General features: G+C 34.3%; 2 protein-coding genes across 3 annotated transcripts; one reads left to right on the top strand and one right to left on the bottom strand.

Annotated features, from left to right (window-relative positions):
• The first annotated feature begins 3,002 nt into the window (after positions 1–3,002).
• LOC147394612 (uncharacterized) lies at positions 3,003–6,933 on the top strand. 2 transcript variants are annotated; one of them, XM_086454175.1, is made up of 7 exons: positions 3,003–3,600; positions 3,976–4,012; positions 4,112–4,348; positions 4,449–4,496; positions 5,708–6,213; positions 6,357–6,439; positions 6,547–6,933. In XM_086454175.1, the coding sequence occupies exons 1-6, from the start codon at positions 3,299–3,301 to the stop codon at positions 6,427–6,429; spliced, it is 1,203 nt and encodes a 400-aa protein (XP_086310301.1). In that variant the 5' UTR covers positions 3,003–3,298; the 3' UTR covers positions 6,430–6,439; positions 6,547–6,933. The 2 variants fall into 2 exon arrangements, with proteins under 2 accessions (XP_086310301.1, XP_086310300.1); XM_086454174.1 differs by lacking the exon at positions 6,547–6,933 and having other exon boundaries at positions 6,357–6,540.
• Positions 6,934–11,506: 4,573 nt separating this feature from the next.
• Positions 11,507–17,279, bottom strand: LOC147394611 (basic helix-loop-helix (bHLH) DNA-binding superfamily protein). Its single transcript, XM_086453895.1, has 9 exons — positions 16,994–17,279; positions 15,507–16,448; positions 15,236–15,421; positions 15,085–15,150; positions 14,909–14,977; positions 12,622–12,693; positions 12,308–12,514; positions 12,128–12,215; positions 11,507–12,029 (listed from the first exon to the last, which is right to left on the bottom strand). Exons 2-9 carry the CDS (start codon positions 16,437–16,439, stop codon positions 11,992–11,994), a joined length of 1,659 nt encoding a protein of 552 aa, XP_086310021.1. The 5' UTR covers positions 16,440–16,448; positions 16,994–17,279; the 3' UTR covers positions 11,507–11,991.
• Positions 17,280–23,936: the final 6,657 nt, after the last annotated feature.

The raw sequence follows: 23,936 nt of genomic DNA, 5'->3' as shown, positions 1-23,936 counted from the left end.
AACACATATTTTTAATTATTTTAAAATACAAAAATAATAGTAATTTAACATATTTTTATTTTTCTCATCCATGTCCACTCGTAAGTTATTGACTGAGCTTGACATGAACTTAACAACTCAAATCAAAGTTTTAAATCTATGGTTTAAAGAGCTTCTACTAGAGGTCCACTTAGCTTCCCAAACCCGATTGATTGGGTTCCCTCGTCGCAAATCGATTGGCCATTTGACCTTTGAAACTTGCCACGTGGGACATCCATCAATTTTTATCTTGATATTTCCAGAGAACCTTTTGGTTCATTCAGAATCTAAATATGTGCAGTTGTGTAGCCCAATCAAAAAAATCTATGATTCTGCACATGCCACGTCGTCGAGAGAGTATTTTGAGTGTGTCACGTGAGGGAGTCAAATTATCATGACTCATCCAAATGGGTTTTGTTAACGTTTGCCGTTATCATAGTCATAGATGCTTTTTACTCGTATCTAGCGGAAAAGCATCTACGGTTTTGTGCGCACCACGACGCCATTCTATCACCCTTGTGGCCCTCTTCGTGTCATCCAAGCACGACTCTTTGTTAATTTGAGTGATTTCGGGACTTTTGACTACTAGAACAATCCAAACAATATGATAAAGCTCTAAATTATATGAATCACAAAATGGCTGAATTTCCTTTTATTCAATAAATAATATTAACACATGATGATCTCAATAATGCATGCACAACCATAGTTTGAAAACTCATTTTGACGTCTCATCTCATCTCATCCATGAACAAGATTGAGTTGTTTCGGACAAGTCAATTCGTGACAAACCACTTAACTTGATATACAATGATTAATTTACATACATTTAAATTAAAATAATTATTTTTTTAATATAATAAAGTAGATTAGAAGATGTTTAGTCATAAAATCATGTTTTATTTATATAAAAAATATTTAAATTTAAAAAAAATTTAATTATTTTAATTAAAATCAGTTGACTCGATCGAGTTTTACTAACTCATCAAAGATTTTCAAAATATCATCTGAGTCATTTCGTTTATCTCACAAAATGGTGTGAAACCTGAAACACAGTGCATATTCTCTCGTTTCTTAAGGATATCGAGATGATTCGGACGAGTCATCTCAATCTCGGATGAGATTTAAAACCACGAGCACAACATCCAACAGTCGAAATTTTATGCATATCCCAACATTATATTATTGATACATATCTCAAGGCCAAGACTGTTATTTCTTGAGACAATGGAGCCCAACCCTTGAAAATTAAACAAGCTTCATAAAGGCCTTATTGTTGGACTTTACAAAAAGCTTACTTTTTATTACATTTGATAAAAAGTCAAAGGACATAAGAAACAATGAATTAGGTAAATGATTGTGACAAGACACTCAAACTATAACACATAATTTGTTGTGGATCTAAGCCCTTTCCTCATCAACCATTATCTTCTACCAAAATTTTGAAAAATACAATTCTACCCTTTTGAAGAGGAATGAGGACTAAGAATTTGTTGGGTGAATGGCAACATGCATGTGCACACTCACATACTTATATACAATACTTATTATTCTTTTAGTGATAATTGTCCGAACCCGTAGATCTGACTAGCAGGGACGAGACATCTGACCCCTTCAAATATCATCTCTCACTTAAATCCCGTTGAAACATGCAATATTCCACCATCCATACATACTAAGCAAGACAGGACAAATTCATGTGGATGGCCAACGAGGAGGCTTACACACATATATACATGTATGCATAAAAAGAGTGATGATAAGAAACTACAATTTCAACTACTAATCGTGGAGTCGATGAACAATTTGATATAATAATCCCAAGTTGTCTATGAAGACTTACTCATTTCTAAGATCGCCAATATGATCTAATGATTCTTGCTTGTATAGAACTCTTCTACCTAGATATGACGAAAAAACGATGCAATATTTTAAGAATATGAACCCTTGAGGGTTGAGGTATCATATAAGTCAAGTCTATGTGGCCCAAATAAGGACTTTGATCTAAGCTCTTTTTAAGGTCATTTGGTCCACATAAACTTTTTTCCATATCTAAATTTATAATGTTACCAAACTATTTAATTATAACCAATCATATATTTGTGACTTGACATATAATTGTAATGATAGTAAATTAATTTATGATAAAAAATAATATATTTAAAAAGCACTAGCAACGGCATCTTCGCCCCCATCAGTCTGATTCGATGCCAAAGAGAGAAATTGTGAGTTAGCACCATTAATGAAGGTTCACGGAGGTCCAATTGGTGTTGATGAAATTTTTATTTTTTAAACAGAGCTTTGACAATCAAAAACCTATCCTTAAAACCTATTCCAATCGTCTAATTTTGATTCCCTAAAATAAAATAGGAAAATGTGAGAAGAGTGCCAAATTTACGGTCATGAGATTCAGAAGACTCAAAATCTGATATGTTATGGGTCCTGTGTTGGAGTTGTAATTTTTGCGCTCCACAACTCAATCGGAAAATTATGAGGGTATCAGTCACATGAGAGGTGCTCTTATAGGGTATTTTTTTTTTGTTGGATTTCGATTCTAAATTCTGATTTTTTTATTGGTAGTATCATATTTGCCCAATTTTTAAATTTAATCGATTCGTAATAGTTATCGTGGGAGAATAAACTTTTAATAATCTATATCAATGTGGGATGTGATTCTAGAATTAGATTGTGGGCATGAATTGAATCTAGAAATCAATTCAAATGCTTGATTTCTCGTGATCCCCACCAAAAAAATCTTAATCGTCCAAATAACTTCTCTATTTTCTAGCCAAAGATCATCCTCTAGATCTCTTACTATTGAAAACAATTCTACATTGGACGGTTCAGATTGATCATAGCAGTACAACCAATAGTGTGGAAACATTTTATATATTTTACTTCGTACGTGTGCGTCATGCACCAAGCGTGTAAGTTGTCTAAGTTTAGCTGTCTCCATTAATTATATCACACGTGCCACTTTCATTTTCGAAACCGGAAACCTCTCCCAAGAAGGAAAGACACTCTCGCGAAGCTTTAAAGCTCTCTTTGTCTTTGTCTCTTTGATCGACAAATACAGATCCAAACCCTAACTTTCTACTCGAAATCCAAAACCCTAACTCCATCTCCAATCCAACATATCTTTCTCTCTCCCTCAATCGATCAACTTTGATCGTATTCGATGCAGAAACTGAGATTACGGCGTTATTTCCACCCTCCGATTTGATAAAAAATAATTTAAAAATCGATTTTTTTACGTTTTTGTCTCGTATTTTGATTTGAAATGGGGGGGATTACGTCGTCGATGGCAGCAAAATTCGCTTTTTTCCCTCCTAATCCACCCTCGTATAAGCTTGTTGTGGACGAATCAACAGGAAAAATGACGATTTCGGATTTTAGAAGTAGAGAGAATGTTGATGTGTTGAAGCTCTGTACTAAGAGAGGAAACGAGATAGTTGCGATGTATGTGAAGAATCAGTCTGCATCGTTAACTTTGTTGTACTCTCATGGAAACGCTGCTGATCTAGGGCAGATGTATGAGCTCTTTACGGAGCTTAGTGTTCATCTGTGTGTCAATTTGATGGGGTCAGTTCATATTTCTAAGATTCAAAATTTTTAATTTCAGTTAAAGATTTTAGCTTTCGTGGAAAAAAATGGTGATTCAAAGAAGCCATTTTGATTACAAGTTTTGATTTTTATGTGATATTTTGGATAATAGATGATTAGATCAGTTATCGGTTGAAGATTTTAGCTTTGGAGAAAAAAAAATGGTGATTCAAAGAAGCCATTTTGATTACAAGTTTTGATTTTTTATGTGATATTTTGGATAATAGAAAATTAGATCATTTATCAGTGGTAGATGAATGCAAGTTTTGCAAAATTTGATGCTTTTTTTTTTCTTTCTTTCTTCAATTTCAAGCGTTATTGTTGAGTTGGTGACTTTGATTCCTATCTTTATAGGTATGATTATTCTGGTTATGGGCAATCTTCAGGAAAGGTATGACTTCTTGACCAATCTTTGTTGAAATTAATTTTTGTTTTTCGTGTAGTTTAAGTATGAGATAACTGATTTGTTCTTATTTATCTTTACTAATAGCCAAGCGAGCAAAACACCTATGCAGACATTGAGGCTGCTTATAGATGCCTTGAAGAGATTTATGGAGCAAAGGAAGAAGACATTATCTTGTATGGGCAATCAGTTGGTAGTGGACCCACTTTGGATTTGGCAACCCGATTGCCTCATTTGAGAGCTGTGGTTCTTCACAGTCCAATCCTATCTGGGCTTCGTGTCATGTACCCAGTGAAGCGAACGTACTGGTTCGACATATATAAGGTTTATTTTTCATTTTTCCTTCTATAGATAATAACATAATCTTTCATGTTTAATGGTTGATACTTGATAATGAAGTGAGTTCCATTTGGTGTTGTTGCAGAATATTGATAAAATTCCATTCGTCAGTTGCCCCGTTCTGATAATTCATGTGAGTGCTCCACGTCAAATTTGTCCACGATGGTTTTGTTTCATTGTAGACGTAGTTGAAGTTAATATGAAATGTTAGCTTAGCCTATTCTGATAGGTATCGTACTAATGTGGTTAGCCGATTCTCTCTCCAACATTGTGCACTTGGTTTAAATTTTCGATTCGTAGGGCTAGGTTGCAATTTCAATCACCTCTTCCGCTGCATTAATTGGAGTTTCACATCAGTCCTTAATTTACCAAAAGTGTTTATCTTAGTATCTCATATATTTGTTTATTTATTTGGATTACACTTTCACAAAATGTTTGATTCATGGATTTTTACATTGTATACATTGTGTTTTCATTCATGATGGACACAAAACCTTTATGTTCTTAACAATATCCCATAACTCTGCCTCCCCACCTCCTTAGTTCAAACCATTTGATCCGTTTCCATCACATTGGATGGGCATTAGGCTGTTAGAAATTGTTCTGACTGGTGATTCTAGGTTCCTAAATGCCGCTTGTGTTATGCTTTCTTTCTCACTATATTTTTTAATTAGTCTTAGGTCATATGGTGGTTAAAATTTCCCCTTTAATGTATATATTTTGGGGCTTTGAATTCTAACTAATAGGCAGCGACAATTTGCTGTCCATATTGATGGGTGGGCTGTGGATCCCATATATGACATAGGATGGAATCAATGAAGATGGGATTTTTGCTCACTTTTAAATTTGCATGGCAACTTGTTAAATTAAAGTCATAAATGGCATAATAATACAATAATAGCTCCTGAGGGCATATTATGAATGCTAAACAGTAGTGAATTCATAGTTCAACCATGCTAAGTTTCATACCTTGTTAAGGTTGGTCGAGCGTGTGCTTTCACTGAAACTTTCACCCTCTACAAAGGAACTCTCATTATAGTTTGAAGTTTAAACTCTTGTGGGATATTGATGGGTGGGCTGTGGGTCCCATATACATAGGATGAGGGAATCGAGGAAATTATTGTTTTTTTTTTTTTTGCTTGCTTTTAAATGGTCATAAGTCAGCTTTTTAAGTAATGTCATAAATAGCATAATGATACAATAATAGTTCCTAAGGGCATTTTAAGAATGCTGAAAAGTAGCAACTTCGTACCCATGTTAAGCTTCATACCTTCTTAAGGTTGGCACTGAAACTTTACGTGACCCTCCACAAAGCAGCTCTTGCTAAACTTTACATGCTTACAGGGAACTGAAGATGAAGTTGTGGATTGCTCGCATGGTAAGCAGCTCTGGGATCTCTGCAAAGAGAAGTATGAACCATTGTGGCTTAAAGGAGGGAACCATTGCAACTTGGAACTGTTCCCAGATTACATTAGGCATCTCAAGAGGTTTATATCAGCCATTGAGAAATCACCACACATCAGAAACATATCTGAAAATATTACAGATCAGTCAGAGCCTCCTTTGAACAGCACAGACCATATTGAGCAGTCCAGACCGAGCAGGGACCAGAGAGAGAAGTCTAGGTCAAGTACGGACCGAAGAGAGAAGTCTAGGCCAAGCGTAGATCATAGAGAGAAGTCTAGACCGAGCACAGACCATAGAGAGAAGTCTAGACTGAGCATAGACCATAGAGAGAAGTCGAGATCCAGCACTGATAGAAGAGATAAGTCAAGAAAGAGTGTGGATCGCCCCGAGAAGGCAAGGAATAGCGTGGACCAGCTGGAGAGAGGAAGGAACAGCATTGACCGGTTGGGCACAACTTTGACCAACTAAGAATTTATTTTTATTTAATGTTTTTTCCTTTTATTGATTCATAGTTGCCAATGTAAATTATGTTGTATATATATTTAAGTATCTGGTTTTCTTGACTGTTGAAATCAAATTATGGCAGTTTCGGAGATATGATGAGATCAGTTGGATTGTGCAATATCAATTGTTTGAAGCACACGGCTTCTGGGGTCTGAGGGAGAAAAGGTCAGTGCTTGAAAATTGTTTTTATCCTCCATTGATTTGATTTATTAGCTGGGATATTTGAATGATATATACATCTCTTTTTTTTTTTTTTTTTTGTGAAATAATAGGAAAATGACTTATATAGAAGTGTTTCTAAATGAGCTATACTGCAATGTAATAACTTCTGGATGTGTTGCAAACTCTTTTACATAATTTTATCAAGTTTACTGGAATAAATTGCAACAATAGTAGATAAGAAGACTTGAGAAGAAGAGAAAAAAAAGGCCAAAATTTTCCAATTACATTGGACCTTTTAAGTGACAGTAAATAAATTATTTACATTGAAATAGAAGTTCATGGTTCTTCCCTGCTACTGCTCCACATCCATACCCACATCACGCTTTGGCCACTGTGCTTGCCTCAAGTGAGTGGTATTTATATAGGGGATGCCATATGCATATTTTATTTCTAAATGTATCGACTAACTTGCCTTTATAGCATGCATTTGGAAAATATTGATGGAGTTAAGATGCTTTTCACGTCAATATTTTTTTATTTTTTTTACAAGTTTAAAGGATGCTTTTAATACTATATCCTGTTTTCCCATCAAAATTTGCATCCACGTAAATTTAACAAGGATGAGGTTAAGGATTTAGATGGTATTTTCAGCATGTAATGGAATGTCTTATTTGAAGTTGGAATTTGAATATTGTGAATGCGCTCGACTTCCCATACCATCCTTATAATTGGGTTTTGTTTATGATTGCCTGCTTTTAAGCCATGTTACTAGTTGAATGAATAACCCTAACCATCTAATCAGTTTAGTTATTATGATTAGAATCCTATTGAAAAGCTTATAAATTTTTTTTATTTTTAACTATAGTGAGAAAAAAGTATTCATGATGAAGGGTTATGATTGTTTAACTAGGTAAATTGGCTGTATCAGTACAACTGATCTGACCAAATTGACCCAAGGCTATTATCGTGTTCGACCAATTGTCACTAGTTTGACTTTTAAAATATCGGTTCTAAATCTAGGTTGTCTTGGATGTAGGGGTTTCATATAAAAAGTATACAATTGTGGGTACTTTACTGTCCTCTTAAGTTGATTAATTAAATTTAAAATGCTAAAAGGTTCTTTTATCTCTCTTAAAAAAAGTTGTTCTATTTATGCTTGAATTGTCAGGGTAGCAATATTAGTAAGTCCTTGTGGTGGTGTCGTATAGTTTGGTTGTACCTGCTCACAATATTGCATGGTTTTGCTAATTGGTGTCTGATGTCTTGGTTTTAAAAGAAGATTTTCAATTTTTTATGAGTGTAAGGTAGGGATCTCCATGGGTTGAGCTGGCTAAATAAAAAAATTTCTGTCCAAGCCTGGCCCAGTTTGGATATATTTGGGGTTATTTATAGGCTGGTCCCAGTGGGGTTGGCTAGTAAGTTTTCTTTTGTATTAGAAATATAGGTATAACATACTGTAAGATAAGTATATTATAAATATTGTTCGACAAGCCTGGCTCCCGAACCCAAATAGGATCCAAAGCTCGGCCCATTGACAGCCCTAATGTGAGGGTATGTATTATCAAAAGCACAGTAGTACAAGAGCTTATCCATGTGCCCATTCTTTTCAGAATCTCAAAATTGATTTGCAATAACCATTTTCAACAACTACGATAAAGATTAAAAAGAATTTTTTTTTTTAATTTAATCTGAGTTTTTCTGTGAAATCTAGAAGGTTGTGTTGTTGGATTGCTAATTTGATAATCCATGTGGGTCCAACAATCCTTAGTAAAATTTGAAACTTACTAAGTTAGTCATGGTAGCCTGATTCATAAAATAAGGTTCGTTAAGGTAACCAACTTGATGAAGTAAGGGTGTTTTTTTAAATAAAATTACAATAGATAGGTCTGCCTGATAAATCCCTTTAAAATGTGTTTATAACTGTAATAAATTTTTGTTTTATCATCAAATTCTCTATAATGCTCTTAAGAATGTGATTCTTTTTTTTTTTTTTTTTTTACTACATAAAAAATAAATGAGAGCTTCTATTGCCACACCAATTTTTATTAAGAACAGCCCAATATGCATGCTAATTCGATGATGATGTCTCAAAATTAATATATGCCTTGCTGGGTATGTTTGCACGCAAATTTTTGTCCATGAAAAAAATTCCTTAAAATTAGAACAAAGCATGTCTTTGAGACGACTTGTCAACATGTTGATGGACGATAGTCTGGGTTGTCTCAGACGTGATTTAAAGCCATATCTGTGATTGCTGAATATTTGAGGAATCCCTTGTATTTTCATAGTATTGGCATGTTCCCTTGACCTTTGTCTACTTCAATAGACTAAAGAAAATGGCTTAGATGCCTTCACCTTCAACCTTGTGATTTTACTAAGAATAATGCTGAAGTGACCTCGGGCTGGAACCTCATATCGGACTTCTTGACGTGAAAGTGTATGGAAATCAAAGATATTTTTCATTGAGATACGAGTGAAAAATATTTATGGTTCCTATCCACTTTACGTCAAGAAGTGTGACATGAGGTTCCAGCTAATATCAACCTCCAAAGACCTCTAGAACAAGACATTATTTTTAGAGAAATAGAAGCCGACGACTTGAAGATAGAAGATAAGGTTTAATAAATTTAAAATAATTTATTATAGAGGATGAAGACATAAATTGACATTTGGGGGGAGGGAGGGAGAAGAGAGAGAGAAATAGAGTTTTTTGTATTAGATGTTGAAGATTAAGGCATCTCCAACATTTTATGTCAATGTATAGGTGAAGACTTGAGTTCAATTGGTACATCATAAGGGGTTTATCTCAAATATTCATCAAAATGCCAAATATGATATCTAAATCATCGAAAATATTGTAGAGAGATTTACTGAGGAGACCTATCTACTGCAATTTTATTACTACAAAAAGAAACTCCCTCTTTATCAAGTTTGTTGAACAAACCTTACCTTCTGAATCAGGCTACCATGACTAAGTAAGATTTCAAATTTTATTAAGAGTTGTTGGGTCCATATGGACTATCAAATTAGCAAATCCGAAATAGGATAGCTACCTAACTCTCAAATTTAAAATTAAAATTCAATGGTAAAAATTAATATTTTTTTCAAAAAAATTTTCTAAAGTTCTTAGAATTTTTTCTTTTATAACTCTATGGCATCAGATCATATTTTTGGATACAAATTGATGCTGTCAGATCATATTTAAGTAACAAATTAATCACATCAATTTCAATTTCAATTTGAATTTTATGACGTGGATCACCACTCTAGGGTTTACTCGGTTACAAACTTGATAAAGTGAGATTTGGTGACTAGCAAATTTTATAAAGTAAGGTTTCCTTTAGAGTTGTCAGAATTCAAGGGGGTTTTTGTAATAAAAATACAACAGTTAGGTCTGCCGGGTAAATCTCTCAATTTTCCATCCACTTGTTTGCATTGTAAAGCTAGTACCATTTTATGTGGCCTTTATATGATCTTTGAGATCAAATGTTGATTGGGTTGTGGACCCATGTTGTGGAAATTCATTATGGGTCCCACAATTGAGGATGTTTTCAAACTTGAAACTAAAAAGGTTTATTGAAATTTTGAATTTTGAAAAAAACAAAAACACTCAAGAGGATAATGGACAACTAGATGGGGCCCACATCATTATAATATGAAATTCATTCTTTGATTCCATTTTCCTTATTGGTATTCTCATGACCGTTGGAGGAATCACCAGAGAATATTTCCTTCTTTGTTTTTACTATTATAAATTATAATGAGAAGAATAATTTCAAAAAGTATCTTCAAAGCTTCCCTTTATAATCCCTATTTCAATAATGAAAAATAACTCATAAAAACAGCCAATCCCAACCATTAAAACACGGAATCCAATGGCCTGGATTTATCTCAAGTATCTATCGATAATTTGTTTAGACCATTGGATTTCGTGTTTTATCGGTCCTAATTATGTGTTTTTGTACAAATGATTTTCGTGAGTGATCCAATTTTTAATTAAAATGATCTTATAACTTAAGCCTAACAAGAGAAATGTATAGAGCGTTTTTTTTTTTTTCCCCGACGATGGGGTGTTGGGATTTTCGTCTAACTAGTGGGGCCGATGACCTAGGGCAGAAGCCAAGGCATATGGGTCCCTCTTCTGGGCACTTGCAACACTTGCACATCACACGCACCAGGTAAATGAGGGAGCACCCTCGCGGGTGGGCCCAAGGAAATATTGCACATACTAGATATTGAACACTCAACCTATGGACTCTCACCGCTTATTGGATCCAAATTAGACCAAATTCTAGACCACATATTGTTCGAGATAAATTAGACCACATATTTTTTTTCACATGCTTTGTCGATCAAAAGCTCAAATGAGAGTGATAGAGTTGGAATTCTCACCAACTTTGAAAGAAAAAAAAAAATCAACAGCACATCAATTAGTTTAACCATGATCTTAATAGCTTTCTTGTAGGCGATTCATATAAAGAATTAAAGCTCTGGCCCCGGGGAACTTAACTACCTAGTACTTCAACCCAACAAGCTCCAATGCCCCCTAAAGAACTAAGTAGTGTTGTGTTTGGAGGTCAAATCGTGGTGAAGATGGCATAAACACAGTAACATTCAAAATATGTATTTTAAAATAATATATGTTTTATACATGTCGAGAAAGAGCGAGAGCGAAAACTTTTACTTTTCTAAGTTCTATATTTTACAATTTGGGTTCTTAAGTTAAAAATATGCCAAAAAAATAGGCGCCATCTCTTCATCACAATTTGTCATTTTATATCTAACTCAACGTGATCCAAGTAACAAAAAACAATAATTAAGAAATTGTTATCTTTGTATGCCAAGAAATTGTTGAGAAGTTCAAACAATTATCTTGATAATTTGTCTCAATAGTCGTGATTTGGACTGTTTGATTACTTTGGATCCAATCTGATTAGTCCAAGAGTTCAATGGTACTGAAACAAGATTCATATTGAGAACCCAATATTTGGGCTGAAGCATAGATGAAGATGATGATAAATGCAAGTGCATGAAATGACACAACAAAACACATTCCAAGGCCTCAAAACCTGACATAACATGAAGAAATTTATTATGTTAGGTACCATAAAGACAAGTAAACAAAGATTACAACACAAAAGGGGAAAAAAATATATCATTTAATTTTGAATATCTGATAAAAACTAAAACTCCATTTCCAAAGTCTAATCTGTCCAACCCCAATCCTAGATTCACATCAGTCCTATAACAACCAAAACCATATTTTAACCCTTAAATCACTCACACTCTGAGGGGCAACAATTCTCCACATTTAAAGAATTTCTCTTTTCCATCATATTAGTAGTTGATTCTCAGAGAGAAAAAAATGTGGCTGTATGATATACCTAAGAATCATTTGGGCAAGAAGATTTGATCTCTCACTCTTTAGCTATACAACAATTAACCTTAAGGTCGGCTCCATATCAATGGAGCCACGTAATAGAGAAATCTACTTCGAGTAGAAATACCAGATGAGTAAATATACTTTAACAGCTTTCACATCTCTCTATTTATGATTAGAGCTCAGCCTTCATGTGGCCGGGTGGCAAAGGACCTGAGAACCCAAAATGAGAAATTCAAAATTAAAACCATAACACTCAAGGGTTCCATTAGAGGAGAGAATTCTAAAGCAAACCCAAAGAACAATTTTACCATTTAAGTCTTGGCTGTTAAAAGGGGCATTGGTGCCAAAGTTCATTTGGACAACATTGTGGAGTTCATCATCCCACATATTGGGCATCTGTTAATGATTCATTAAGTCGTAAAATGTGAAACTCTGTGGAAGTTTATAGAGCAAAGGAACCATAACTTTGGTTATGGATGGAAAGATACCTGCGAAGTTGGGTCCTTGTATCCGCCGTTCAAGGTCATTAGTTGTGAACTAATGGTTCTCCTAAGTGAGTCTGAGGGGTTTCCCATGCTGGGAATTCCAGCTTGGATCGAACCCTGTTGAGATGGGTGTTGTAGTTGGGGATGAACCATACTCATATCAGGTGAAAACACCATTGTAGATGAAGGACCGCCACGTGCCTGAAGGATCTGAAATGAAGAAAAAGTAGGAAATATTTTTAAGTTACTACGGTGACATGTGTATGGAATATGGATGCATGCAATTTTATTTTATTTTTTTACTTTCTTTCACTTACATCTTTGGCAAGGAGTCCTTCGATGTTGAGGTCAAGCCTTGGATTGACAGTTGCAAGCTTCATCGACAAAAACTGGAAATAGGGAAGAGAAAACATTTCATGGTTTTGGTCATTGTTTCATCAAAGTCAAAAAGTAGAAGAATAATGAATGATCTATAAGCAGCAATGTGATGGATATGAGAAACATGTCTTCTTTAAGACAATCTAGATAGTTTTGAGAAGTATGGCTCAAGAGTCAAGGTATAATTTAATGGCGAATGCTGACACCAATAATTGGGATAAGTTGTAAACCATGATGATGAAACAACGTCAATCCTAAAAAGCACAAGTGAAAGATTTCCCCGTGATAAACAAAAAATACAAATAGAGTTTGACTAGCCTAACTTAGTAAGGATTCCACCCTTACCAAGGTCCTTGGGCTCACCTTGTGGCATCCGAAATCATGATCTGATGCTTCAGGGTTGTAGAGGACAAAATTCTACGAACTATGAAAAAATAAATTCCAAAAAGAGTACTTTTTCATCGTTGAATTTTAGTTTTAAATTTGGGAGTTAGGTGGAAGTTCGGTAGACTTCCATTTTCAAAACCTTGGATCAAGCCCAAAAGAAATTGTTTTTTATTTTTATTTTTGGATCCAACTTTTTCCATGAAATTTAGCGAGAGCTGTGGTGTTGGATTGCTAATTTGGTAATCCATTAGAGCAAAACAACCCTCTTAGTAAGGCTTAAAATCTTGGTATGTCAGTAAGGAAAGTGTTTTTCATACAAATATATGCATAGTATCATCACATAGGTATGTCTGAAGTCTCGAGCATTATGATGCCAATCACTGAGGAAATGAAATAGTGGGATGAATTCATGTACACAGAGAGGAACCCACTATTCAATTGATTACACCAAGGATATCAAATGTCATAGATGGTAATCATAATTCATATGATACAGTGCTATAAGGATTTTTGTTGCCGTATCAACACTTAAGTGTCATCATGCCCCAATTACAACTTATTTGATGAATAAAATAACTTCTAAAGAAAGGGGTGTAAGATGACCCATCCCACAACAGTACTTGTGCGAAAATCTTCCCCCTTATTAGTCCACCTATTGAAGCACCAACTTAACTAAGTTCGTAAGACATGTGGAGTGTTGTTCCAACGTATTAGGTTTAAATACCTTTGAACCCAACTTCACCTTGCTAACCACTAACCCTCTACCCATAAAAAAATTATCGTATGGCTCTATGGTGTAATGGAAATGTTTTCTTCTACTTTCAATATGTTTCTTTCTTTATTTAATTAAAAAATAATAATAATAAATTAGCATAGAGGTGGTAAAATGGTGGATAAGATCTTAGATGAAGGGTGATGTTGATGATCATCGTAAGAGGGAAGATGGTGGCTCCTCAGATCAAGGGGGAAGTCCCCCCAGCAAGAAGGAGGGTAGAAAAGAGAAGAGAAAGCTCAAATTAGGCTTCCAGCCCCTTTTCTTTGTTGTCCTGGATTTTTATTTATAGGAAAGCCCCATTGACCTTAGTCTGTTGTTATAAATTAATTAAGATGACTTAAACGCCCTTATGATTCATTTTGCACTATCTATAATTAGTATAAACAAATTATACTATGTTACACGTACAGATGCGTCTCTTTGGGCTTCTTTAAGGTGGCTTGTCAAATTCCTAGTATTAATACGTGTTTGTGTCATTATTAGATATATTAAAACAGAACACCATACCATATCAATGTAAGTGAAATGGAACAAAAACTTTAACCTCGTCTCTCAAGAATAAATCTTTTGAATGGCTGAGCATGTAATTTCTTTCTTTCATATTCTTAATATTGGGCATTTTATATTAGATTATCTATTACATGAAAAAATGGACTCAGCACAAGTTTCAAGAAACCCAAATCATAAAGAGCTTATTTATTTTTCTCATCTTCTTAAAATATTAGCAATAAGACCATGTTAGTGATAAAATGCATTTCTCCGAAAGAAATTAAAAAAAAAAAAAAATTACTTGTGAACAAAAAAAAAATCTTCTTGCGTTGCTCAATCTATTTTGGAAACACACATGTTCAGCTCACGTGTCAGAATCAAAATTAAGGTCAAGCTGACAAAGATTAAGAGGAATGAAACAACAGGATTCATCTTGCCAATTCCAATATATGAGATAGAGCATATATAATAATAATGGATAAATAGCAATAAAAGCAGACTCAATTGTTCGAGCTAAATTCAAAAAATGTTTAATTTAAGAAGTTTCAAAAAAAAAAATCCAGTGACAACCATACCTCAACCTGCCGTTGCAGTGACTGCACATAGTTAATAATCTCATCAAGCATGACAGCCTTTCCTGTAACCTACAAAACCCAAAAACCTTCACAAATTAAACTACAATTACGTACTTGAACTATGGTGAAATATGAACAAAATTCAACTCAATAAAGCACTAGCACAAGAAAACTACCTTACTGCAACCAGGTACTAAGTCTTGAAGAAACTTCATCCTTTCGCTGATCTTTTCTCGTCTTACCTATAATACAAGCAATTCAACTTAAAAGTCCAAAAACCTTGAAATAACTATAAGTGAACCGAAACTTTCTTGAGAAAAATCTTACTCTCTCTGCAAGACTATGGCTGTTAGTTGCCTGACCCCTTCGTGCTCTAACATGAATATAATCTTCCTTGGGTGCATCCGAAGCTTGAGAGGTATCTTTACCATGTTTACTTGCTTTAACAGTTGATGTTGCGTTTTGGTCACCCTTTTGTTTAGTTTCAGTGTTAACCTGGTCGAGTTCAGTATCCTATGATAAACAATAATTTTAATTACGTTATGATCATTCAAACGTTGTGACAATTAAAAGAGCGATTTAAAAGCATAATTTTTACCTGACCACTCCTTTTTCTTTTCTTCGCACCAAGTCCCTTAGACGACGAAGGTTCCCCTCCTTGATTCACCAACATCGATGGCTCCTCTTGGCCACCACCACCGCCACCGCTAAACTCAGCTTCGTCTGACACACTACTTGACGCACCAATTCTTTGTTTCGATTCGTCAATAGGCCTCATAAAACTCCCCATTTTTCTCTCAGTATTGATTGGACTTCCTTCAGTGGTCCCTAGCTCAATCGACATTGAAGCATCTTTGGAAATTTCGGCCATGTTTGGCTCATTCTTTTGAGATTGGGATCTCAACCCATTGGGGGAAAGAATCTCAGGGGGTCCTTGAATTGCTCCCCCGGCCTTAAAATACGGATTAAGAGATTCAGAAACGGTAAATGGGTTCAACATATCACTAAAACTCCCACCATTGAAGCATGAGAATCGGGCGGCTCGTTCGATGAAGGCAGAATCAGCCGGGAAATTAGATAAGCTCGGAGGGATTATCCCGGCACTGGTTTGTAAAAAGAGACCCCCTTTCGATATTGAATTTGGGGGATTCCAACCCAAATCAAAAGCTTTATCGATACTTGTTCTTGAAGAACTAGAAACCCCTTTCCTGATATTGATTGGGTTCGCGGTGCTTGAACTGGTTTGGACATTACTCTCACATAAGCCTAAGTTCTGTGGATTGGGGTTGGGGTGACCCCAAAGTGTTGGGCAAAATGAGTCCACCATTGAAACAGAAGAACAATTTGAGGAACCCATGAGATCCCCTTTACAAACAGGGATGGAATTGTCTGTTGGAACCAAATCCATAGACTGATTCAAGAGATTGGTACCACTAAATTGCCAATCTGAGGACATATTAGATGAATGGTAGTTCAAAGGATCCACACCTCTCTTTTCCAACCCAAATTTATCTTTTTCACCTAAATCCATTTCTCTCCTCTACAAGAAGAACAGCAAAAAAGAAGCAAGAAGAAAGATATCTTACTCTTTCCCAAAATTTATTAGAAAAGAAGAACAAAACCCCAAATATCAAATTTTGACAAAAACCCAATCAACTAAACAAATCAGAGGTTCTCCAAACCACATCAGATCAAGAAGAAGAAAAAAAACCCACTTGAACAAAAACGATGAATCTATCACAAAACTTAAAACACAACAACTTGAAAAACAAAATGAGGTGAAAAAGTAAAGCAAAAAAAAAAAAGGCCAAACCAAGTACCTTTCTATAAATCAAAGATCAAAGAAGTATAACTGTAAACCAAGATCACTCAAGAGAAGACCCAAAACAACAAAAACCCTTTTCAAGTCAAGGATTGTAGAGTCCAGAGAGCAGTCAAGAAACAACAAACAACATTGATTTCAGGGATCAAAACCAACCACTCAAAAACCAGTGCACTGGAAACTCTTAGCCAGAGAGGTTCACAGACTCATCAGAAGCTCTGAAACAGAGAAAGACCCAACTAAAAGTGAAAAGAGAAAGATACCCATCTTGAGATTCTTTCCTACTTTTGGCATTCTGTCCTCCATTAAAGCTTTTACTGGAACTTTGTTGAATTTGGGACCTTGTTCAAACTGTACTTTTTTTTCTCAGACACTGCCAATACTGCCATGTTTCTTCGGTGTTTCAGAGAGAGAAGAGAAAGACCCCAGAAATCAGAAGAGATCAGAATAGGCTCTGAACATCATTTCAAAGAGAGAGAGAGAGAGAGAGATGGCCAATGGGTTCCTCTCTGAAATGAAAAGAGAAGATTAATGTTAAAGGGCCTCTGCATTTATACCCACGCCTGCATTAGAAAAAGAGCCATTGAATGATTAACCACCGCCACTGCTACCGTAAAATATACAAAAATAAAAATTAAAAAATAAATTAATATAGAGAGATTCTATTGCCACGCCAACTTTTGCTAAGAACACCTAGTTTCCATATAACCACCATGAAATTAACACACATCTTGAGTTAGTGTTAATAAAAGTTGGTGTGAGAATAACAATTCTAAGTAAATCACCTAGGGTGAACCACCATGATGTGCCTTGGCAAAATTTCAATTTCGGTATATTATTCATTTTAATTTTTAAAATATATTTTTACGATAAATTTATCACTTTTATAATCTATAAATTTTTTAATAAAATATCAGTGATTTTGTATTATCAATGATCTCGTTAGTAATTTATCAGCAAATTCATTTATTATAAAAGTGACAAATTCACTGAAAAAAAACATATATTAAAAATTAAAATGAATGAAAATCGGAATTTGAGCACAAGTTGTGCGAAAAATCCCAATCACCAACGAATTAAGACACATCTTGGGGTAGGGTTAGCAAAGTTGGTGTGGCAATAGAAATTCTAAAAAATCACACACAAGCACCGAGCCTTCTTCACCAACTTTTTTATTTTAAAATATTATATTTTTATTTACATTTTACCTTTGTTTATTTTAATTTTTAATGATTTAGTTTAATTATATTTATTAATAACAACTGACATTGCCAACTCTATAAAGTTTTTTTTTTTTTTTTTTTTTTAACAGATCCTCCTTTAAAACCCCTTGGGAATGGAGTTTAAAATCTATAGGGTTTGTTGGTCAAGAATCCAAGATCTATTTCAATTTCTCGGGATAAGAGAAATTGAGCTGTGATTCTTGTACTATATTGTTATTTTATAAATTTAATAATTTAACCTCACCAAATGCAAGTTCATATATAAATTAATAAATTAGATTCCCACAATGATCAGATTGGATTTTTTATGAAAATAAAAAATTAGTTTAGCTAATTAAACTAATACATATAAGAGTATCATAATTCTCCTCCAAAATAGAGGGGTACTGTTTGGGTATGCGTTTGGGATTCAAATTAGCGATTGTGAACAAGCAAAGAAATGCATCCAATCGAATGTGCAAAATTAAGTTCTCGTGTAGTTATTTGAAGGAGTCTTATGGCCCTTCAAAAGTCAACTAGCGGTTAGATTGCTTAGTTTAATAGTTTTGTAGCTCAAGTAGAGTTCAAGAGTTTGCATCAAACATCAATAATCCGTACCAAGTGGTATGTTTATTGCTCAGTAGTGCTTCGTTACTTGATGTTGCCCTGCTGGTAGAAATAGCTTAATGGTAGAGCATAGTCTCGCCAAGGTTAGGGTTGAGGGTTCAAGTCCTACCTTTCGCTCTTGGATTCGTCATTTAGCTCTCATTCCACTATACTAACAATCCAATCTCGATAATTGGAGCAAAAAATATCGATCGGATTACAAGTAGGCTTTGCCTTAAACTTTATTATATTTTCTTAAGAATTGAGGGTTTGAGAGCAAAGGGGGTGTTTTTTTTTCCCACTAGTGTGTATAGATTTCTCAACTTCTGCTTCTTGGGCCTCCTATGGGTCCTTTGATCTTCTTGATCGTGTTCCTTGACCTTCCTTCCAAATTATACTTCTTGAATTTCAAATTTGGTGGTTGTACCTGTAAATTCGTTCTGTTGATCAAGTTAATTGTAAATATAATAGAGTTTATATTCAAGATGATAAAAAATGCTTACATATACCTTCGATCATTAACTATTAAATCTGTACAAGTCGATTTAGACAAATCAAACAAAAATAGGGACTGACTAGATGCCACCACCTATTACCAATTGCACTCTATCACTTAAAAAATTTCCTATGCACTCAATTTGGATGATTACACTCCAAAAATAATAGAAAATATATTTGTTGTCGTATGTGGCTCATATTAAGTGGAACACGTATAAAGATAAAGTAGGCGGATGGCGGAGTGAAGTGGAATAACAGCATTTGCCTTTTGGGATAATTTACTATTTTGTTACCAGGGACTATTAATAAGTTGGGGGTGCGGTACATGGGTACTATTAGAATTTATAGTTAGGGTTTCCTATAAATTCATATGATGTAAATCTAATTTGACATATAGTGAAAATTTTAGCTCCTCGCTATTGTGGATGTAAGTACACCGTCGAACCACATTAAATCTGTGTGTTCATATTTGTTTTTTGTTTTTTTCTCTTTTCGTATTATTCATCATAATTGTTGTACGTAGCATAACAATATGACACTATTTTCTTCTCCTCTTTTTTCCCCAACCATGCCCACATAAATTATTGTTAGTTCAGTCATTTTTTTATAGTCCAATCTATTTGCAAGCATCATAAATCCATTGTAATCAAAATGTAACCACATTGATAAACCAATGAATGACTATCTTTAACAATTTTAAAGTCATTGTGAAACTTAAGAAACTCGTTGGAATCCATGTAGACACTTTGGATTGGTTAGTGCTCATAGAATTCCAATAGATACGATCCAATCATAGGCTTTTATTAATTTATAAACAAAGCCTAATAAAGATTAGAAAACTAATACGTTCAATGGGCGCCAAAGAGAACATGAACAAAATCAATCACAATAAAAAAGGAGCACAAGCAAAGAAGAAGCCATAGGAAGACGAATAATCCCATAAATCATAAGATTACCATAATGAAGTACACTTAGTAGTTTAAAATTGAGATTTAAAAAAAAAAAAAAAATTAACCTTGGAGTGCAACCAACAATTAGTGATGTGCAACTAGTCTATCGCTAAAAATATATCGATTTTTTAAATAAAAGTATTTTCTCCATGAAAATTTGCATAATAAAACACAATGGTGTGTCTCACTCTAACTACAGTTGTGTGGGGGTATAAATGTTCCTTCAAACTACTATGGAGTAGGGTCCACTACCCCCCTTTATTGCCTTTCTATTTTATATTCCTTGGATTTTACTATTTTTCCTAATTTATCCCATTTTCAATAATATCCCTCCAATTTTATTAACTTTCCTCTTTTACCATTCAATTAAAAAAAGGATGGCAAGTGCTAAATCTAATTTATATAATAAGACATAACGGTGGGTCCCATTTCGTTTATCCTCGCGCAAAGATTGGATGAGATTAAATCTCTTTGCGAATCTTGATGACAATTTTTAACATTATTATCTTCATTCTTCTCCTCATTTTTAAGAAGGAAAATGTTGAAATAACATTAAAATGTACATCGATTCTCACATTGCTGACGTGGATGTATGTACGAAACCATAGACGTTTTTCATCGAGATATGAGTAAAAAATTATTTATGGTTATGTGTGCGCCTCCACATCAGTGATGTGAGAATCGATGTACATTTCAATATTAATCCAGCACGACTCTTCCGAGAATATTATTCCAACTTTAATATCTTTCCTTTTCTCCCTCCGTTTTCTAAACACCTTTCCAACTTTATCGTATTTCTTTTACTTTATTACCTTTCTTATTATACTCCTTAACTACAAACAAGATGCTCATGTCACTAGACATGTAGACACCTGAAGTTAGGCGGGTCCTCCATGAAAAGAGCAAAAATTGAAATGGGCCTCAAAGCCCAAACCCTCCAAAAATTAACTTATCTTTCCAATAAATAGTCTAGGTCCCCCCTATGCTTGGCCCATGGGCTATAAATCCACCATATCCCAAACCATCATCACACACCCCTCAACCCAATCCTAATCAAATGTAACTCAATCCAACCCTAATTCAAAAACATACTCAAGCCCATTAAACTTAAAACTTAACCCTATACACACAAAACCCACCACCAAACCTATTAAACTCAAATTCCAACAATTATCCTAAGCCCAAGTCTCAACTCAATAATCACAACCAATCACCACAATAACTCAAAATCATTGCAAGTGGACACATGTCATCACATCCTCTACATTTTTCAAAAAATCTACAACCATTCTCTTACACCCTCATTCTTTTAACCAAAACCCACTACATTCAACTCACCTAACACTCAATCTACAGCTACTCCCTTACACCCTCATTTTTTTAATAAAAACTCACTCCATTCGACTCACATAATATTAAATCTACAACCACTCTCTTACACCCCCATTCTTCTAATCAAAACTCACTTCATTCAACTCACCTAACACTCAACCAAAATGGGTTGAAAGATCCAACCCATTTGGATCATAAATGATCATGGTCTAAAAAGTCGTTTCTAGAACCCTAATTACATAAATTTTATCAGTAAATTATATACTAAATCCTCTAATTGCATATAATTCATTGTTAGTCCATAATAATTCGTGTTTTCCATTTAATTATGTAATTCGAAACTAATTATGATTATTTACATGTAACAGAAATTATTCGCAAAGTTTCAAGACGAATCAAGAAAAACTGAAGTTACCACTGTGATCCAAGATTCAAAAGAAGACCGTGGATCAAAAGTCAAGTCAATTGACTAAAATTTCACGGCGACGCCATGGTCAATTGCGGCGGTACGGTCAACTAAGAAAGTCAAACATTGAGATTTGTACTGAAGCTTGGCGGCTAGATACCATTCGCAGTAGATTATTTTTAGTATTTTATGTAAATACGGAAGGTTTTCGAAATCCTAATTTTGATAGAAAATCCTAATCTGGTTTCTCTATAAATAGAATACTAGACCAAGAGTTGTGGGAGGCTGGATTGGAGAGAGTTAGTTTGAGGTTAGATTACAGAGAATTAGATTAGTGTTTATATTCTTTCTTTTCTGAGTTTTATGAAAGTTGTAAGGAGATTTTGCCAGTTTGAAGTCAAGCAATAAAGATAACTTCTTTCTTCCATCTCTGTTTTCTCTTCATGTTTCCTTTATTTTATTTTTGCTTTATTGTTCTTGTGATGACTATTGACTAAATCTCTGGTAGATTGGTTGATGAAGCCTGAGCAAGTTTTGTTAGTGTTTTACGGTTCTCATAATGATTTAATAATTTTATTGTGATAGCATAGGTATTTATTATAAGGATTGAATATTCATTATTTTCAAAGTTTTGATGGTCTCTTTCTTAAATAAGTTCAAGAAGAGCCATGCTCTACAGAGAATAGTTAATGTTTACCTAATAATCTCGGTCTAAACTATTTCATACTGTTGATTTTGTTTATATTATAACTGTTTGATTTTTCGACCCACAAATATTAATTTTGTTTAGTGGATCGAGATAAGTAGAGAACCAGAATTCACTGATAAAGCTTGTGAAGGTGGATCCAATTGATCTACAATTCTATCACATTTTCTTAAGTTTCTTTTATTTTAGTAGTTTATTTTAGATAAATCATCTCTTGCAAACTGTTTTTAAATCACTTGTTGGAATTGAATTGGATTGGAAGTAAAAAATTTACTTTTGATTAACTTTATCTCTGTGGTTCGACCTTTGCTTGCCAAGGTTTTCTTTTGTTCTCTATTTTATTATCATCTACAGATCGAACTATAAACAACCCACTTACACTCCTTCCACAAATACCCTTCTACCATCCTTAATTTACACACATACTCTCTTACAAACCTCACACAATTCTACATCTTTTCACCCTTTCATCTCATTTTACCCTTAAAAATTACCTCCAAAATCTTATAAAACCCCCATCCTTCTCAACACAATCCCTCTCAAGACTTGAACTCCCTTACTAAGTCCCAACTCTCATAACTATCTCTCAATTCAATCAACTCTTAACTCTCCCCTTCTCTCATAATCACCATACTCACATCCACCAATCACTAAAAGTTTCACGCCTCTAATACATCAAGGCTCATCAAATGAAGTTCAAGAAGAAAGATCAAAAATGAAAAATAACAAGGTAGGGTGTGGACAAAGAGAAAGAAAAAGTAGTCCCCCCTTTTCTCCCCTCTAACATTTTCCTCTTTTAATTCTCTCATCTTTTCTTTTTATTTTTATTTTTATCTTTTTACTATTGTAGACACCCCAATTTGAACGGGCCCATACTCGAAAGGACCCAAAAATACAGATTTTTCAATAAAAATTGTCAACGGGCCTCAAAAGCCCAAATCAATCGAAATATGGCATTGGTAGTCCATGTTTATTATTATTCTTTAATAAACTGTGATTTTTTGTCAAATTCTAATTATTTATCTGCGAGAGATCAAAGTCACGATATCGAAAATGATGAAACATGATAATTGAATAAGTACATTATATTTCAAAACCTAAGACAAGATCACGGACCGAAAACTAGACCCATTGGGCCCATAGGAGTCGCAACACGATGAACTCCTTGGGCAGCATGGTGATATTGGCAATAATTACCTTAGGATTGGTACAACATTTTGACGACATGATTTGTGACGTAATAAAATAGGGTTTAGACTCTTTGTAAAATATGAAAGTGTTTTGAATTTATGAAATTCTAATTTGGTTTATATAAATAAGAGACCAGACAAGAGCCATAAATCATCTTCTCTATTCTTCTTCTTTATTCTAGTTTTTAATTTTTAGATTTACTTTCTGTTTAAAACTTTGTAAATAGAAGGAGTTTTCTGCCAATTTCAAGTCAAGATAAATAAAGAAACATCATTCTTTTTTCAATCTCTTTTCTCTTTATTTTTATAATTTCTT

The sequence above is a fragment of the Akebia trifoliata genome, chromosome 9, assembly GCF_017979445.1.
Source record: "Akebia trifoliata isolate Shusen 1 chromosome 9, ASM1797944v1, whole genome shotgun sequence".
In the NCBI taxonomy this organism is placed as follows: Eukaryota; Viridiplantae; Streptophyta; class Magnoliopsida; order Ranunculales; family Lardizabalaceae; genus Akebia; species Akebia trifoliata.
The sequence above is the reverse complement of the archived record's forward strand: the minus strand, read 5'-3'. Positions and strand labels throughout refer to the sequence as shown.

Coding starts and splice junctions, on each gene's coding strand:
- LOC147394612 (XM_086454175.1), top strand. CDS start 3,299: ATGGGGGGGATTACGTCGTCGATGGCAGCAAAATTCGCTTTTTTCCCT. Junction 3,601..3,975: donor CTGTGTGTCAATTTGATGGG/GTCAGTTCATAT, acceptor CTATCTTTATAG/GTATGATTATTCTGGTTATG. Junction 4,497..5,707: donor GCCCCGTTCTGATAATTCAT/GTGAGTGCTCCA, acceptor ACATGCTTACAG/GGAACTGAAGATGAAGTTGT.
- LOC147394611 (XM_086453895.1), bottom strand. CDS start 16,439: ATGGATTTAGGTGAAAAAGATAAATTTGGGTTGGAAAAGAGAGGTGTG. Junction 12,216..12,307: donor ACAAGGACCCAACTTCGCAG/GTATCTTTCCAT, acceptor AATCATTAACAG/ATGCCCAATATGTGGGATGA. Junction 12,030..12,127: donor TAACAGCCAAGACTTAAATG/GTAAAATTGTTC, acceptor TTGGGTTCTCAG/GTCCTTTGCCACCCGGCCAC.